The 16,025-nt window shown below is 38.7% G+C and overlaps 4 protein-coding genes across 4 annotated transcripts in view; 2 read left to right on the top strand and 2 right to left on the bottom strand.

Annotated features, from left to right (window-relative positions):
* Positions 1 to 1,226: 1,226 nt before the first annotated feature.
* On the top strand, positions 1,227 to 3,129 carry LOC144633977 (adenosine receptor A2a-like). Its single transcript, XM_078492911.1, has one exon. It carries the CDS (start codon positions 1,772 to 1,774, stop codon positions 2,702 to 2,704), a length of 933 nt encoding a protein of 310 aa, XP_078349037.1. The 5' UTR covers positions 1,227 to 1,771; the 3' UTR covers positions 2,705 to 3,129.
* Positions 3,130 to 4,846: 1,717 nt separating this feature from the next.
* The window catches only part of LOC144633984 (L-xylulose reductase-like), a 133,913-nt gene continuing 122,734 nt past the window's right edge, over positions 4,847 to 16,025 (bottom strand). Inside the window, exon 9 of the transcript XR_013567130.1 lies at positions 4,847 to 4,975. The gene's annotated coding sequence lies outside the window, so the exon portion shown is untranslated. The remainder of the gene's footprint in view (positions 4,976 to 16,025) is intronic.
* On the top strand, positions 6,393 to 8,456 carry LOC144633976 (adenosine receptor A2b-like). Its single transcript, XM_078492910.1, has one exon. It carries the CDS (start codon positions 7,026 to 7,028, stop codon positions 7,965 to 7,967), a length of 942 nt encoding a protein of 313 aa, XP_078349036.1. The 5' UTR covers positions 6,393 to 7,025; the 3' UTR covers positions 7,968 to 8,456.
* Positions 13,479 to 14,941, bottom strand: LOC144633016 (uncharacterized). The gene has a single exon (XM_078491792.1). The coding sequence runs from the start codon at positions 14,778 to 14,780 to the stop codon at positions 14,109 to 14,111; it is 672 nt and encodes a 223-aa protein (XP_078347918.1). The 5' UTR covers positions 14,781 to 14,941; the 3' UTR covers positions 13,479 to 14,108.

Genomic DNA, 16,025 nt, shown 5'->3' on the forward strand with positions numbered 1-16,025 from the left:
CATGTATTCGCTTTTGGACAACCATGAAGTATAAATTAAAACTAATGGTAGAAATTAAACAAGCGGTTGTTGTTGTTGTCATTTACGGAATAAAAAAAGCGGAAACGTATCTGAACATATGCAAAGTGAAATTCAGTTCCTCTTCAGTTGATAAACATGAAACGCTGCAAAAAAAAATTCCAGTACAAACTCAAAAAAATGCACTTCACACGGTCACTTAATAACAAAGTTTTGTTCTTGTGATCAGACAAAGATAAATAACTATTCGGTCAGTATAGTTTGCTTTTTTCGTAACAATTCACTGGATATAGAGATTTATTTCGTGAAAAGTAAAAAACTCTGTCAGGAGCCCATCCAAAATCCCTTTTACGCCCTCGCCTTTTTTTTTAACATGATAAGCTAAGGCTATCACAACGTTTATTTTATTAAGGGAGCTCACTATCGATATAACAGTGATACTGCTTTTAGACGACTAGTTCTCGACGAAGCATATGATTTTAGGTGCTTACTTGCAGTTTTTTGCGTGTCTGCCTTCGTGGTTTTATCCTTGACGTTTTGGATGTTATGACGACGCAAATGGTTGCGCGGGAAAAACATTTTGTTTTAGTTCTCTATGCATATTTATCACGTTTATTCGTATAAGTCATATACGAATTGTGAATTTATCATTATGAAGCGTTCCTCTAAATAAAGTACTAACTAGCTCGAACAATTAGTTATTGCTGGCAAAACTGCCAACCGTACGTAGATGGAGCGTTTGTCGCGCACGCCATATATCGTGAAAGCTCGATTAAGTCCCCGGGGGACTTATTTGTTCCAAGACCTTTTGACGTGTGTGTGTGTGTGTGGGGGGGGGGGGGGGAGGGGGGAGGGCTTATAAGACACGTGGGCTTATTTTAAATAATATATCAGTTAGGGCTCATATAAACGAAAGAAAGTGGACTTTTTAATGTTTTAGTGCTGTTTAGTAGCACATTCCCACAAAATAGCCGCAATAACAGGCGAATGTGTTGGATGATTTACTTCAAAAACGTAAAGTTGCCTTGTTTTCTTGTTCATAAAATGGCATGATCAAACATCTAGGGAAGGTGGGGAATGGGCTTCATAGAGATTTTTTTTAACCAATGTTGAACTTCTGGACGGGGGCTTATTAGGCAGCGCTGGGGTTGGAGGGTTGCCGCTCGAAAGAGAAGTGGGGCTTAATAAAGCTTTTACGGTCGAAATAAAGCACATAAAAATGACAGCAGTTTGCAGGTGTGCCATCGATTAATATACACAGCGGCTTTTTAATATAAATACGTCGTCATTTTGTTTTGCCTTTTTTGTCTTTTGAAAACATTAAACAAATATCGCTTATTTACCACGTCTAAAAAAACCAATTGGAGAAAGGTTTTTAGGTTTTCAAAAGCATATGTGTTGTTTTATAAACTTCATACAAGACTGACATTTGTATTACCTCTTGATTTTATTGTGTTCAGTATTTAGAAAATTAAAAACCCACGTATAAATTAGCACTTATAATTTGGAGCCAAACAGCAGTAATCCAACATTTTTTTATCCCGAAAACTTAAACTGGATTAGTGCGTTAACATATCATTTGAAAGAGCTTGTTCTAGAATACTTATTTAACTTGCTTGCTGAGGATCATCACTTTGGTAAAGAAAGGAATCATTAATGGCAAAGTGACCCAGCGCCGAGGAAGGAAAACAATCGTGGCGGCTTCGTGAAACAGTTTTTATGTCAAACGCTCGTTGAAATTTGAGTTGACATCATGAAGGAGTCGTCTTGTGAAGCATTTTTGCAGTTCTTCCCCTCAGTCTCCGAATTTGACGCCCTGCATTCAACCTACGTCGCTAATTCTGTCTTCAACAGTTTTCTATGCTATACTGCCATCATGTTGAACATTGTAACAATCCACGCGATAAGAAAAAATTCGTCGTTGCCGAAGACTTTAAAAACATTGCTTCTGAGTCTTGCTGTTTCTGATGTTGGTGTTGGTTTGGTGGTTCAACCATTTTATACCTCAGTTCTGGTCATGTGGTTACAGCAAAACAATCCTGGTTGTAATACATTAAATGTTTTTAACATCATTATGTATTTCTTTTCCGCAGCTTCATTCTTTGGTGTTGTGGCTGTAAGTGCAGACAGGTTCTTAGCTATTCATCTTCATCTCAGATATCAGGAACTTGTGACTCACAAGCGTGTTGTTGCTGTGGTAATCTCAATATGGGTGTTAAGTGTATTTATTCCTTTGATGGTGGCGAAGGGTCCACTCGAAGTTTCCTTTGTTACTAATTTCATTTTTGGAGTTGTTAGCTTTTTTGTTACAACGATGGCTTACATCCGGATTTATTTAGTCGTGCGACGCCACAAGAATCAGATTCAGGCCCTGCAATTACAACAAGTTGAGCAATCTGACGAAATAGCAAATTTTGCTAGCCTCATTAAGTCTGCATTTGGTATATTCTACGTATTTCTCGTGTTTCTGTTCTGTTATTTGCCTTATCTTATCAGCTGGGGCATCTTAAAAGTTAACGGCCCGAGTACCACTTGGAAGAGATTTTCTCTTTCCTCGTGTACTCTCGTGTTTCTTAATTCATCTTTGAACCCTGTAATTTACTGTTGGAAAATGAGACACATTCGACACGCTATCATGGACATACTGCGGAACATGTCTTGGCTCAGAAATCGCGCATCACACTAACCGCAGAGTCGGCCATGATATTCGAAGATTCTCTACATTCAGTTTTGCCGTTGTTGAAAAGCGCTTTCTGTAAGGAAAGACCATGGCCGAGCAGTCTGCAATCGGGCTGCATTGGGACAAAAGAAAACGTGTCCTAACCAAGTAATATAATATTGAATGAATAATGTTAAAAAGGCACTTTTAAGAGCTTATAATGTTTGATGCTCTGTGCTAGAACGAAAGAGAATATGTACCAAAAATTTGTCTGCTTTGTAAATTAGTTCCAGTTTTATTCGCAGTGTTGTCTTCTTTTCATTGAGAAAGCTCGACGCGGAACCAACGTCAACTTCAACTTTATTCATTAGGATCATGTGCACTCTATGATTTTTTGTGCACTGTCTGTTACTTTGTACAATAAAATTAAAGGTACAATCACTTAAAGGTACAATCAGGCGCGTAGCTGAAGTATTTGTAAGGGTGTTCGTATTGACAGGAATATTTATTAAGGGGGGTTATTTAATACAACCCCCTAGAGGCTCGCGCCTCTAGGGGGATCTGGGGGCATGTCCCCCCAGAATATTTTGAATCTAGAGGCCTGGAAATGCTATTTTCAGCATTGTGTACGTCAATATTTCAAACTCGATGGAGTGTAAAATAACAGGTATTTTTGGTCATAACAACAATATTTCCGGCGTTTTGTTAACTTGATACATTCATACATACATACCGGCTTAGTACACTAAACGTTTTACAAAAGCTTGATGTGTGCTGCAAAGGTTAAGCCCCCACCCCGGCTCCACCTTCAATGTACTAAAAGCGGCGTCAAATCGTCAATATGCACTAAATACACCATAGTTAGTACTAACTATGAATGCACGTATCACCTGGGTCCCCCGAAATTGTAATCCCCGCATTTTGTTTATTGATACTCCATTTATCAAATCCCGGACGCCTGTTAAGGAAATACTTTTTCAGCAATGGGATTATTTTGACTACATATAATACTAGGGCACTAAGATCCATTCTCCTAACAATTTATTACTTTCCCGATACTTTTAGCGTTTTCGTGCAGGGTAATTTAAAAGCTGCACCTCTCAAAGTTTGTTTTCCATTCCCCCACTATTTGCTAAAAGCTGAAAATCAACAGTTTGTGTTTTCGGTCCTCCATTATTGACCTCCAAAGGGGGTTCGTTCGAACCCCTCGAACCCCCCCCTCCTACGCGCCTGTACAATCAGTAGCACGCAATGTTTTAAAGACTGAGCAGGAACCACAACGGACAGCGAATTTTGAACTTGTCTGCAAGTACTTATCTCATGTTGGTGATCTTTAAGAAACAAATGTTCCAGATGAGTGTGTACATAATTATTATTTATTTTTTAATGTATATAATTATGTTTTAATTTCTATGTAGAAACATGGCCCCGCAAGCAAACTCTTTGCTTTTAACCAATATCGTGTATAAATAAAGGAGGCTGTTGTTGTGTCAAAATTTTAATTTCTGCATTTTTGTTCACTGCCGCAGGCTCAACGGAGCATGAACAGACGTTGAGTCGAATCATAAACCAGAAAACGTGCCGATTTTGCTGAGAAGTTCTCGAGTCGGCTTTTTACGTAGTAGATAAAATATGAGCGGGAGATCTGTATGGGCGTTTACAATGGTTTATATCAGGATTTATTTAGCCGTGCGACGCCACAAGAATCAGATTCAGGCCCTGCAAGTACAACAAGTAGCACAGACTGACGAAATGGCAAATTTGGCTAGTCTCGTTAAATCTGCAATTGGTGTATTTTACGTATACCGTATTTACTCGAATAAGCGCCGCCCTCAAATAAGCGCCGCATTTGGGACAAAAAAGTTAATAAGCGCCGCCCCCGAATAAGCGCCGCAGTCCCCGATGCGGCGCGTATTCGAGGAATTTCTTTCAACTAAAAAACAGCACTACAGAGCAACTCTTAAAAAAAAACTTGGACATGTTTTCCATCAAAAGCGATGTTTTTTAGTTCAAAGTGATTATTTTACCGTTCGCCCATTAGTTTTCTTTCCAACATTCCTACAATATATAGTTCTGAAAATGTTGTAAAAGCCGCGAACTTTGCCCGGACAGCTAGTGCCACTCTTCAGCAAGAGACGAATACTGACGATCAAAAGACGGGAATTTTTTATTACTGTGAAAGATTATACTCTTTGTGGCGTTTAAATTTTAAATAAGCGCCGCCCTCAAATAAGCGCCGCACTTGAGGCGCCAAAAATTTAATAAGCGCCGCGGCGCTTATTCGAGTAAATACGGTATCTCGTGTTTTTGCTTTGTTATTTGCCTAACGTTATTTCTTTGACAGCTATTCAAGTCAGGGCTCGAGTATCACTTTGAAGAAATTGTTTCTTTTCTCAATAACTCTCATATTTCTCAATTCTTCTCTGAACCCTGTAATTTATTGTTGGAAGATGAGACACATTCGACACGCTATCATGGAAATACTGCAGAACATGTCTTGGCTCAGAGATCGCGCATCACATTTATTGAAGAACCGGGAAATGCTATGCTTACTATATGACACATAAAACTTGTAGCAGTTTGCAGCTGTACCATCGAGTAGCATACTAAGATAATTTTTAGTGACACTTGTTTATTTTCTATCTCCGACCATATAAAATGATTAACCATGAAATTTACATACGCATGTGCTACCTTATTTTTGTTATCAAGTCTGTAGCTTAGGATTCTCATTCAGTAGTACTCTTACTGACATCTCATTTACCTTGTCTGAAATGTTTAAATTCGATGCAACGTTTAATTTGAAAAAAACATGGCTTGCTTAACAAACCTGGCGCTCGCGCCAGGGACGTTTACTATACGTCATATAAAACTTGTAGCAGTTGGCAGCTGAACAATCGAAAAGCGTATAAAGAGATTTTTGAGAGACACTTGTTTGTTTTCTTTTTCCGACCATATTAAACGATAAACCATGAAATTTTCATACGCACGTGTTACCTAATATTTGATCAGTCATGTAGCTTAGGATTTTCATTCAGTAGTATTCTTACTGATATCTTATTTACCTTGCCTGAATTTTGTAAATTGGAAACAGATTTTAAGTTTTCAAGACAACAGCTTGATTAATAAATCTCGCACTCACGCCAGTAACGTTTGTTAAATGACGGACGAGCACGTTGAGAAATAAAATAAACTAAATTGTAGATTTGCGCGCTGTGTTTTATCAAGAATGAAAACATATTAATTTCGTTACTAACTTTCTATTCTTCTGGTTACCAGCACAAGTGAAGGCTCTGGGACCTAAATAAGAGGGGAAATGATTTTGACGGGAATAAGTGGCTTAAGTAGCTAAAAAATCTATCTAGAACACCCCTCTGTAACAGACCCAGTGGAGTCCGACCCAGTGGATTATTTTTCCCAACCCAGTGAAAATTTAGTTAACCCGCCTATTTTTATGGTTCCCCAGTGACTTTTCGGTGTGACTATTTTGGAATAAACCTATTTAAGAAACGAGCCCAAATAAGCCGACCCAGTGGGAAATCGGGCCAACCCAGTGACTTTTTTCAGATTCCACTGGGTCTGTTACAGAGGGGTGTTCTGGAGGGCTTTTGTTATGTTACCCCACTGTTTACCGATCTGATGAACAGATCTGGTGCCTAATTTATTATAATGGCAACGTTGATTGACAAACGACATATTTACTTTAGCCTTTTTTATTCATAACGTTTTCGTCGTCACGACGTCTTCAAGGGTTGCGCAGGAGGTGAAGAACAGTCTAATGTGTCTTGTGAGTTCATTAATATCTAGCGTTCCTCGTCATGCCATATTCGCTCAAACAGTGCGTTTCTACTGGATCTTTAGTTTCTCGGTGTTTTTAGTCGCGCTCGCTACACGGCACATGAAACTTGAAGCAGTTTGCAGGTGTACTATCGATTAGCTTACTAAGCGACGCTTTAAGACACTTTTGTTTATTTGAGTTAATTGACAATATTAAATTACAGTCAATAAGGAAGTTCTTTTTCGTTTAACTTTAGAATGTTGCGATGCAATGCTCCAACATTTATTGGAAGTTTTCTCGAGCAACTTGCAAATTCAGTTGAAATTTTCTCCTGCAAGTTGCGAAGTTCCGGCTGAGTTTCGAGAAGTTCCGGTTTCGTTTCGCCTCAATTTGACAAAGCATCATTCCTTCAAAAAAATCGCAGGAAAGGGCGAGTTATGGAACACTTAACTACCTTCGTTTACGGTGGCCATCAGTGTAATAAGAAAGGACATTATTTTGGCAAAAGTGATCAAGTTGGTTAGTGGCGACTAGGAAGGAAACTGCCTTACTTTCGAAAAAATAATTTGCATGTCAAACGCAGGTACGTTAAAACTGGTCCAGATGAAGAAATCATCTTGTGAATTACTGATGCAGAACTACCCCAAACTCTCCGAAGTTGAAGAGCTTCGTTCGACTTTCATCGCTATATGTGTCTTCAACAGTTTTCTATGCTATACCGCCACACTGTGGAACACTGTAGCAATCTACGCGATGCGAAAAACTTCCTCGTTGCCAAAGACTTTAAAAACATTGCTCCTGAGTCTTGCTGTTTCTGATGTTGGTGTTGGTTTAGTAGGCCAACCACTTTATACCGCACTTCTCGTCAAGTGGATACAACAAAACAATCCAAGCTGTAGCACTTACAAGACTTTTGTCATCATTACGCAGTTTTTCACTGCAGCTTCGTTCCTAGGTGTTGTGGCTCTGAGTGTAGACAGGTTCTTAGCTATTCATCTTCATCTCAGATATCAGGAACTTGTGACTCACAAGCGTGTTGTTGCTGTTGTGATCTCAATATGGGCGTTAAGTGCTTTATATTCTTCGATGACGTTGTGGGTACCGTACGATATTCACTCACTTATTACTTTCATTCTAGCATTTGTTTGTCTCGTTCTTACAACACTGGTTTACATCAGGATTTATTTAGCTGTACAACACCACAAGAATCAGATTCAGGCCCTGCAAGTACAACAAGTAGCACAGACTGGAGAAATGGCAAATTTTGCAACCCTCATTAAATCCGCCGCCGGCATATTTTACGTGTATCTCATGTTTCTGTTTTGTTATTTACCTTACTTTATCGCCTCCGTCGCCCTTAAAATGCACGGCCCGAGTATCGCTTTGAAAGGATATTTTATTTCGTCATTCACTGTCGTATATCTTAATTCATCTTTAAACCCTGTAATTTACTGTTGGAAGATGAGACACATTCGACACGCTATCATGGACATACTGCGGCACATGTCTTAGCTCAGAAATCGCGCATCGCGCTAGGGCCAGCCATGCTATACCAGGATTCAGCTCAATCAAGCTTAATCACTCTCTCCTCCGCAGAGGCCTCTTTCGCGCGCTTTCGATTCTCTCCAGGCTCCGCGCGCTTACTTTTCACCTCTCCCCGTTTCTCTCCCTACTATTTCCCAGCCCGAAACACGAAAGAGACCTCTGCGGAGGAGAGAGATGTTTTTACCAAGTCAAATCACACTTTTCTTGTTTTTACATGTTTTGCTATCCTCAAAGGTTCAATAAACAGACTGTAATATTACATGTCAACAACCTAATGTTGTTTTATTTACGCGTTTTTAATATCATGTCGTGTACGAGGTAGACTTGGAACGAATGAACGCTTTGTTGTTAAACCTCTTGAATAGAATACGATGTCAGGCTCTTCGCATGATGTAGTCTATTTTTAACATTTAAAATAGAGTGAAATAACATCCTCAGGCTCCTTTTTGGAGCCATAGACGAAATAATTTACCAATTTTTTCTGCGGCTAGCGCCTATTTCTCCAGAATTCGAAGTTTAAAGATAAATACAAAGATAACGTTTGAATGCAGTGCGTTGATGCATGCACATATGGCCGACTGAAACTTTGAAGTCAAAGGTCTGAAAGGTTGCTGCAACTGGTCGTGGAGCCCATTTTAAGTCACTTTGAATGCTCTTTCTTTCGTTTCGACAGTTTCCTATCGACAGGCGTGTCATTTTTCGAAAATTCATGGTCAGAATCCACAAACGTTTGATCGGTGGCTTCCGCTCCTAAAGGTCTTCTGAGGCCGAGCCAAAACATCACCATTTCAAACTGGATTATGGCGACCATTAAATACGAAAACCAGCTGTCCGTGATAAGCTTACCAAATGTGACGAGTAAAACTGCAGACGCGATACCAAATCCTACAACGTTGAAAATCATCGCTTCGTTTCGTTTTGATTTTACTTGCAACTCACAGAGAGTAAAAAAATGATGTTTTTCTTGCCGTGTTTCGCATTAGTTTCCTTCTAGCAAAAAAAGATCATCGAAAACACTCGCAGCATCTTTGGCTTTACAACAAAAGAAAAATTGATTTACGTTTTAACAATATGATTAATATAACAAAAAACAGCCAATGAAAAAACAAACTGTCCAAAAAGGCTCACCTATCATTGGTTGTCTTGCACGTAATTTTTCCATATTACATAAAAATTTCGCACATTCAAAACAACAATGATTTTAGCGATTACGGCCGGAAAACGACCCGAACGATAACTGCCATTTCCTCCGATTAAAATTTGCATGTTATTGTTCATGTTGAACAGTTAACAGTGAAAAACAAAATACGCATAAAATAAAGGATAGGACCATCTGCCGAGGCAACTTTGTGCAACTCGCAAAATACCCGCTGAGGTGAATTTATTTTATTCAGCATGAAGCGATATTGTTAGGTAGTTTGTTGCTCTCACAATTTCATCAAATTCTGCAAGGACATCTGCTCTTTTGCCACATCAGCACAGCAACGAAAGTTAAAAAGGGTAAAAAATAACAGCAAATAACTTATAGATAATATCCCAGGGGGTACTCGGGATTTCAAGTGACGGGGATATCGAATGTGGGCAAAAATCTAGACCCAAAACATCCCTAGGGCTTCCAACATAACAAAAAAAATCCTCGATAAAAAATTGACCCCTCAATAATCAACTTGACTGTCTCCTTTACGAGATGCTATTTATAAAGAAACTGCGACCAAATTTGAATACGCAGGCGGACTCCATACGTGCTAAACTCTTTGTTTGACATTGAACATTTTTCACTTCACAACTTTTATTAATTAATATCCATTGTCTATTTTTAGTATTTATACATTTAATCACATATTTTCTTTGCTTGATAATGACGTTAAGTCAACGTCGAAACGTCGTGGCCTTTTTAAAATTTTTAAACGGAGTTTATAATGTTTTTAGCGAATGTCTTATCGCAAATTTTTATTGTAAAGAGAAAAACATATGTCAGGATAAATTGTAGTCAGCACGTTTGGTTATATAAGAGCTTTGTTGATCCAGCTGTATCAGTTCTAGAAATTGTCTCCGTTCTATCCTTATTTGCATTAAACACGATTTATTTTCGACGATTTGAAGGCAAAAAAGGGAGAAAGAATACCGTATTTTCTCAAATAAACGCTTTGTGAACCCGGCGTTTATTTGAAGCCGGCGTTTAATCGGGGCCCGGCGTTTATAAACGGACTGCAATTTTCTGCCAAGTTTTCAGATTGATTTATTGTTACCGATCTTCGATACCAAAGGGCAGTTTGTCAAGGCGGGACGATTTTTCTCTTCGTTCTGCCCCGAAAAAGTGTCCCTGGGTATCCAAAGGTGATTATTTCCCAAAGGTGCACTATTACGGATTGAATAGTTTATGTTGCAATTGAGATTTGTGACAAAAAGAGTATATTTACTTGTTAGCTTGACCTCAAATAAACGCCGAGACCTCGAACAAACGCCCCCGGCGTTTATTTAAAAACTAGCAATTTTGACCCGGCGTTTATACGAGGCAGGCGTTTAATCGGGGTCCGGCGTTTATTCGAGAAAATACGGTACTATAAAACCCGGTCATTTACATTAGAGTCGCATTGCGCTACATCAGACTTGACAAGAGAGGATAAAGTGTAAGAGAGTGAAACCCCTATACAGACCTTATTCCAAAGGTAATCCCTTATTTTTAGACATGATACCCAGTACTTGCGCGGATATAAACGCGCGTTGGGGGCGCTTTTTGGAAGCTTGTCAATTAGCATGTCATTGGTTTTGTTTTGATAAGAATGTGCTAGAGCTTGGATTGACCTTTCTACAAAACTGTTTATTTTGAATATCGGTTGCATTCTGACAGAGCTAATCAAAGAAAAACACGATCCGTTTTTGTAATTGATCAAGGTCCCGTTTTCAGTGTTTTTTAAAACTTTTTCGTGTTTTTTAAAACTTTTAGCAATTCAAGATTATAGCACCAAAAACTCAGTTTAACGGTTAAAAAAACGCGTTTTGGGGGGAAAATTCGGGAGTGAAAGGGTTAAGTATACACCATTTTAATAGGTCAAGGGGCCATTTTGAATTTTTATTTTCCGCAAATGACGTCATTAATAAAATATTCAAAATCACACCTCGGCCTATTACAATGGTAGATACTTTATTTTAGTACGTCGAGGCACAAATGAATATTTCATTATCGACGTTATTCGCGGAAAAGTTAAATGTTCAAAATGGCGTCTCGACTTATTAAAATGGTGTATATGTCATGTCGTGTAGGTATATGAAAGGGTTACCTTTTTTCGAGTAACAAGTATTCGAAAGGACGAGATCCGGGGATACACATCTCGGCGCGGCTCGAGGCTTTTTCATGTCTTATCAGTGTTGAACGCCAACACATTTCGACGGCGTTCATTTATTTCCTCATGTATTTTTGTAACCTTTACGGAACCACGACGGTTACAAATATTGGCGTTTGTCCTGAGCTTCACTTTCACAGCCAATCAGTTGTAAAATAAGAGAAAAAAAGTTAAAAAAGGTCAATATACTGCCTCAGATAACATGGAACTCACCAAACAATAAAGTCATACAAATCAAGAACGAAGTCAATATGCTGCTCTCAGATAACATGAGTTCCATAAGGAACTCACCACCCAAGTAAGACATAATAATCTACCACTAGGTCAATATGCTGCTCTCAGATAACATGAGTTCCATAAGAAACTCACGACTCAAGTAAATCAAAAAAATCTACCATAAGGTCAATACGCTGCTTTCAGATAACATGAGTTCCATAAGGAACTCACGACCAAAGTAAGACAATTATCTACCTCGAGTTCAATATGCTGCCCTCAGATAACATGAGCTCCATAAAGAACTCACCACCAAAGTAAACATAATAATCCACCACGTGGTCAACATGCTGCCCTCAGATAACATGAGCTCCATAAGGAACTCACCACCAAAGTAAGACATGATTATCTACCTCGAGTTAAAGATGCTGCTCTCAGATAACATGAGTTCCATAAGGAACTCACCACCCAATTAAGGCATAAAAATCAAGAACGAAGACAATATTGGGCCCACAGATAACATGAGTTCCATAAGGAACTCACCACCAAAGTAAGACATAATTATCTACCTCGAGTTCAATATGCTGCCCTCAGATAACATGAGCTCCATAAGGGACCCACCACCCAGACCACCCTATTAAGACACAAAAATCTAGAGCGAGGTCAATATGATGCCCTCAGATAACAATAGTTCCATAAGGAACTCACAACCCAAGTTAGGCATAAAAATTTATCACGAGTTAAATATGCTGCCCTCAGATAACATGAGTTCCATTAGGAACTCACCACCCAAGTAAGACAGAATAATCTACCACGAAGTCAATATGCTGCCCCACAACTTAAGTAAGACATAATCATATAACGCAAGGTTAATATGTTTTTAGGTGTGTATACCGAGAAAATACCAGTGATTTGTTGGATATTCGATATTATTAAAAACTAGCAATGGTATATTGCAATTCCTGAGTTTTGATTGGTTAACCGGCAATGGTATATGAGCTCATGTACCATTGACCACAAATATGGAACAGCCGAGGAGCTCAAATATACCATGAGAAAGTGTCGTGTAATTATTTAATACCATATAATACATAGAAAATACGCTTACTAAATTTCGTCGAAAATGAGATCGCAGCGCACGATGAGAAGGTTGGGTTGGATACTTAACAATTATTGCACGAGCTCGCGTTGGATATGACATGGTAGATAGACAACGAGGCGCGTAGCGCCGAGTTGGCTATCTACCATGTCATATCCAACAAGCGCGACTGGAATAATTTTTTTTTATTAAAAACGCCCAAAGAACTGCAATATTTGAGCTCCCAGCTGTTTTTGTTGACGCGTATCGGCTACCATTTTTGTGGTCAATGGTATATGAGCTCATATACCATTGCTTGTTAACCAATCAAAACGCAGGAATTGCGATATACCATTGCTAGTTTTTAATAATGTCGAATGTACAACGGCTTTCCTGTATTTTGATTGGCTGTATTTTCTATGGCATGAAATAAAAGGTAATATCAATACATTGTCAAGAAAAGGGGTTATGAGAATAAAGAAAAATCATCAACTGTGGGATGTTCTCTTGATATATCATCAAATTCTCAGAACTGACATTGAAAAAAAATATGCAAATTTGTGAGGAGAAGTGAGCTTCGTGTTGATAAGGTTACATCTGCAATGCAGGCGTATTTTAGAAAGCGAACGCCATCTTGGATTCAAACTCGAGAGAGGCTTGAGGAGAGAGAAAAATAGCATTCAAGGGTTTTCTTCTCGTTTCCACCCTCTACGTTTAAAATTGCGATTCCAAGGAAAATACGCGAACAATACGCGAACAATCGCCCACAACCCTGCATTGCACTGCTACTGTAAGGTTGACACCAGTATGTTTGTTTACATTTTCAGTTATTTTTAGACGGTTTTAATATGTCTGTTTGCAGTCGTTATTTTGCAAAACGCATTGTTATACTAACATACATGTATTCGCGATGTCAAATCGTTACTTATAGTTTACAAAGCATACCCGAAATGAATTGACATGAAACTGTTTCCATCTGAAGTTATTCGTTTATTTTAAAATGTACGTTGCTTTCATGGCAAAATATATGACCGGAATCTTAATATGAGCATTTCATTACATTGTTCAGCTAAGCCCTCAGTTTATGTTGTTTCCACTCGCTTACTAGAAACGAACCTAACGAAAAGTAAATAAACAGCATATGACATGTCTTTAATTTGTTACATGGATACTCAAGTAAGGCGTAGTCATGCATTATATATGGCTTGATTTCAAAAGGTGAAAATGATCCATTGTGACTGAAAATACTTAAGCAATTAAGCTTGAATCTACAAAGATTTATGGCAGTTCAAGCGATCCTGCTAGCTATTATAGCACCGGGAGACGTTTAACCATCTTTAGGTTTTAGCTTCTTGGCACTAGCTATGTTCTATTCATTGTATTGCCTAGAGTTATAGTATTCATTGATATAACATTCATCCACCTAGAGCGATAACAGGTACGCTAAGTGCGGCGCGAACCGTTCTGGCATAATTACACACTGTCTTGTTTAGTGGCCTTTCGTTTCCTCCAGGTGCCTTTCTCGCTCTTCTCTGCATCCTCTTCCTTCCCTTTTTCTTTGTGCTCTTTCTTTTCAGCTTTCTGCCTTTCTTTCTCCTCTTCCTTTTCTTTCTTCTTCGCTTTTTCTTCCTCCTTTTTCCTCTCCTTCTCGGCAGACTTGTCTTTTCCTTTCTCGTGTTCCATGTCCTTCCCGTCCATCGCTTCCTGCCCAGGGCTTGGTGGCGGGACAAGACTTTGTCTTTTTGGTGAACCAGGAACATTGGGCGAACCGGGAACGCCGCTCTCTCGTCTTCCTTTCTGATCTTTCTTCGTCTTCAACTTATCTTTGATCCTGTCTCGTTTCCTGGGCGAACCATCAGTATCCTCCCCTGGCGGCGCCGAAACCATAATCTGAGGCGATCCAGCTCCCTCTATCGTATGCTTACCCCTTATGCCTGGAGCCTGGAATTTATCATAATTTTCCTTGGGCTTATCGAACGAAAACAAAACCACTTCAATGGCGATCAGAATTCCTACCATGTACGGAAAGAAGTTCGGTATAAAATACTTCCCAAAGTTCACCACAAGCGTGGCGCAGATCAGACCAAATGCAAGTGCGTTGATTGTGTTTTTCAAAGCTCCTTCGATCACCGGTGGTCCAGGCATTTTGTGGTTTTTCTGATCCCGAAGAAGCGACCACAATTGAACGAAGCGCTGTTGTTTGTGTAAGTCGAAGGGATATGTACAGCGCGCTGCTAAATTACCATGACGTATTCAAAACATACAGCCCAGGGACTAACTCCCACCAATTTACAAATTAAGAACAAAAGACCACCGGTAGCATATCTCGTTTTATTTTGACGCTTGTTAATTATGCATGAAAGCAAACAAAAAATGAAAATGTGTTTCTACTGCCAACGGAATTAAATAGAAAGAATTTGGAGTCTTTTCAATTTAATTAAATGAAAGTATCTTTGTCCCTCAGAAGGATTAAAAGAAATCTTTTCTCTTAAGGTAGATTATGCGAGTTTAAAATTTAAAATTTAACGGTAAACAATAACGCAAAAGCAATATTAATGATAAATAAAGTTTTAAGTTTGAATCGTTGCCTCCTATGGTTGCATTTTTCTTTTCTTTACAGAAAATGTTTTAATAACTATGCTAATGCACACAAAACACGCTAATTAATATTTAACTTTCGATGACAGTAAATTGCATCGTACAGAGCTATTTCAGCGCAAAATATAAATATTTTGAATGGAAAATAGACAGTAATGTGGCAATTTGACAAAATGTTTAGCGCAGGGCAAACTGTTGTTTATGTTACCCCCCGCTGCTAAATTTTATACAAGAAGGAAATGCGTGGAAGTACAGCTTTCAAAAATCTTCCTTGTGGCTCATATAAATAGCCCTAAAGCAAAGCAAGGAAGTCTATAAGACTAACATTAAACTAGTTGACAGTTGCTTAGCCAAAAGCAAGTTTTTATTTTAACTGAATGTTCTTTCCAATTCCATGGTCGTACATGCCTTCAGTCGCGTTAGGTCTGGTGACTAGGCTTTCGAACAAGACGTCACAAATTGAAAATTTTACCTGTTACGACAGAAATTGGAAACACGATACATAGATATAAAGATATATTATATAGATATATATTATAGATCTTTGGAAAGTTTTTTTCATATTTAGTTATAGCTTGACTGGTTTCCAGAATTAAGAGCTTTATCATGTTTTGAGTTTGTCACTGTAGACTTACAAATTTGCTTGTGGGAAAGATTTCAAAATAAGTTCCCTTCGATTCTACTTTGGCGACTGCAAGGCCGCCGCAAACGGTATACACTGTTGCGGAAACATTGGTTCCTTGTCGAAATGTTTTCCCGTACGCGTGCATACGCAACATTTGTTGCATATGC

Source organism: Oculina patagonica, chromosome 12 (assembly GCF_052425735.1).
Source record: "Oculina patagonica isolate OP01 chromosome 12, crgOcupat, whole genome shotgun sequence".
Lineage (NCBI taxonomy): Eukaryota > Metazoa > Cnidaria > Anthozoa > Scleractinia > Oculinidae > Oculina > Oculina patagonica.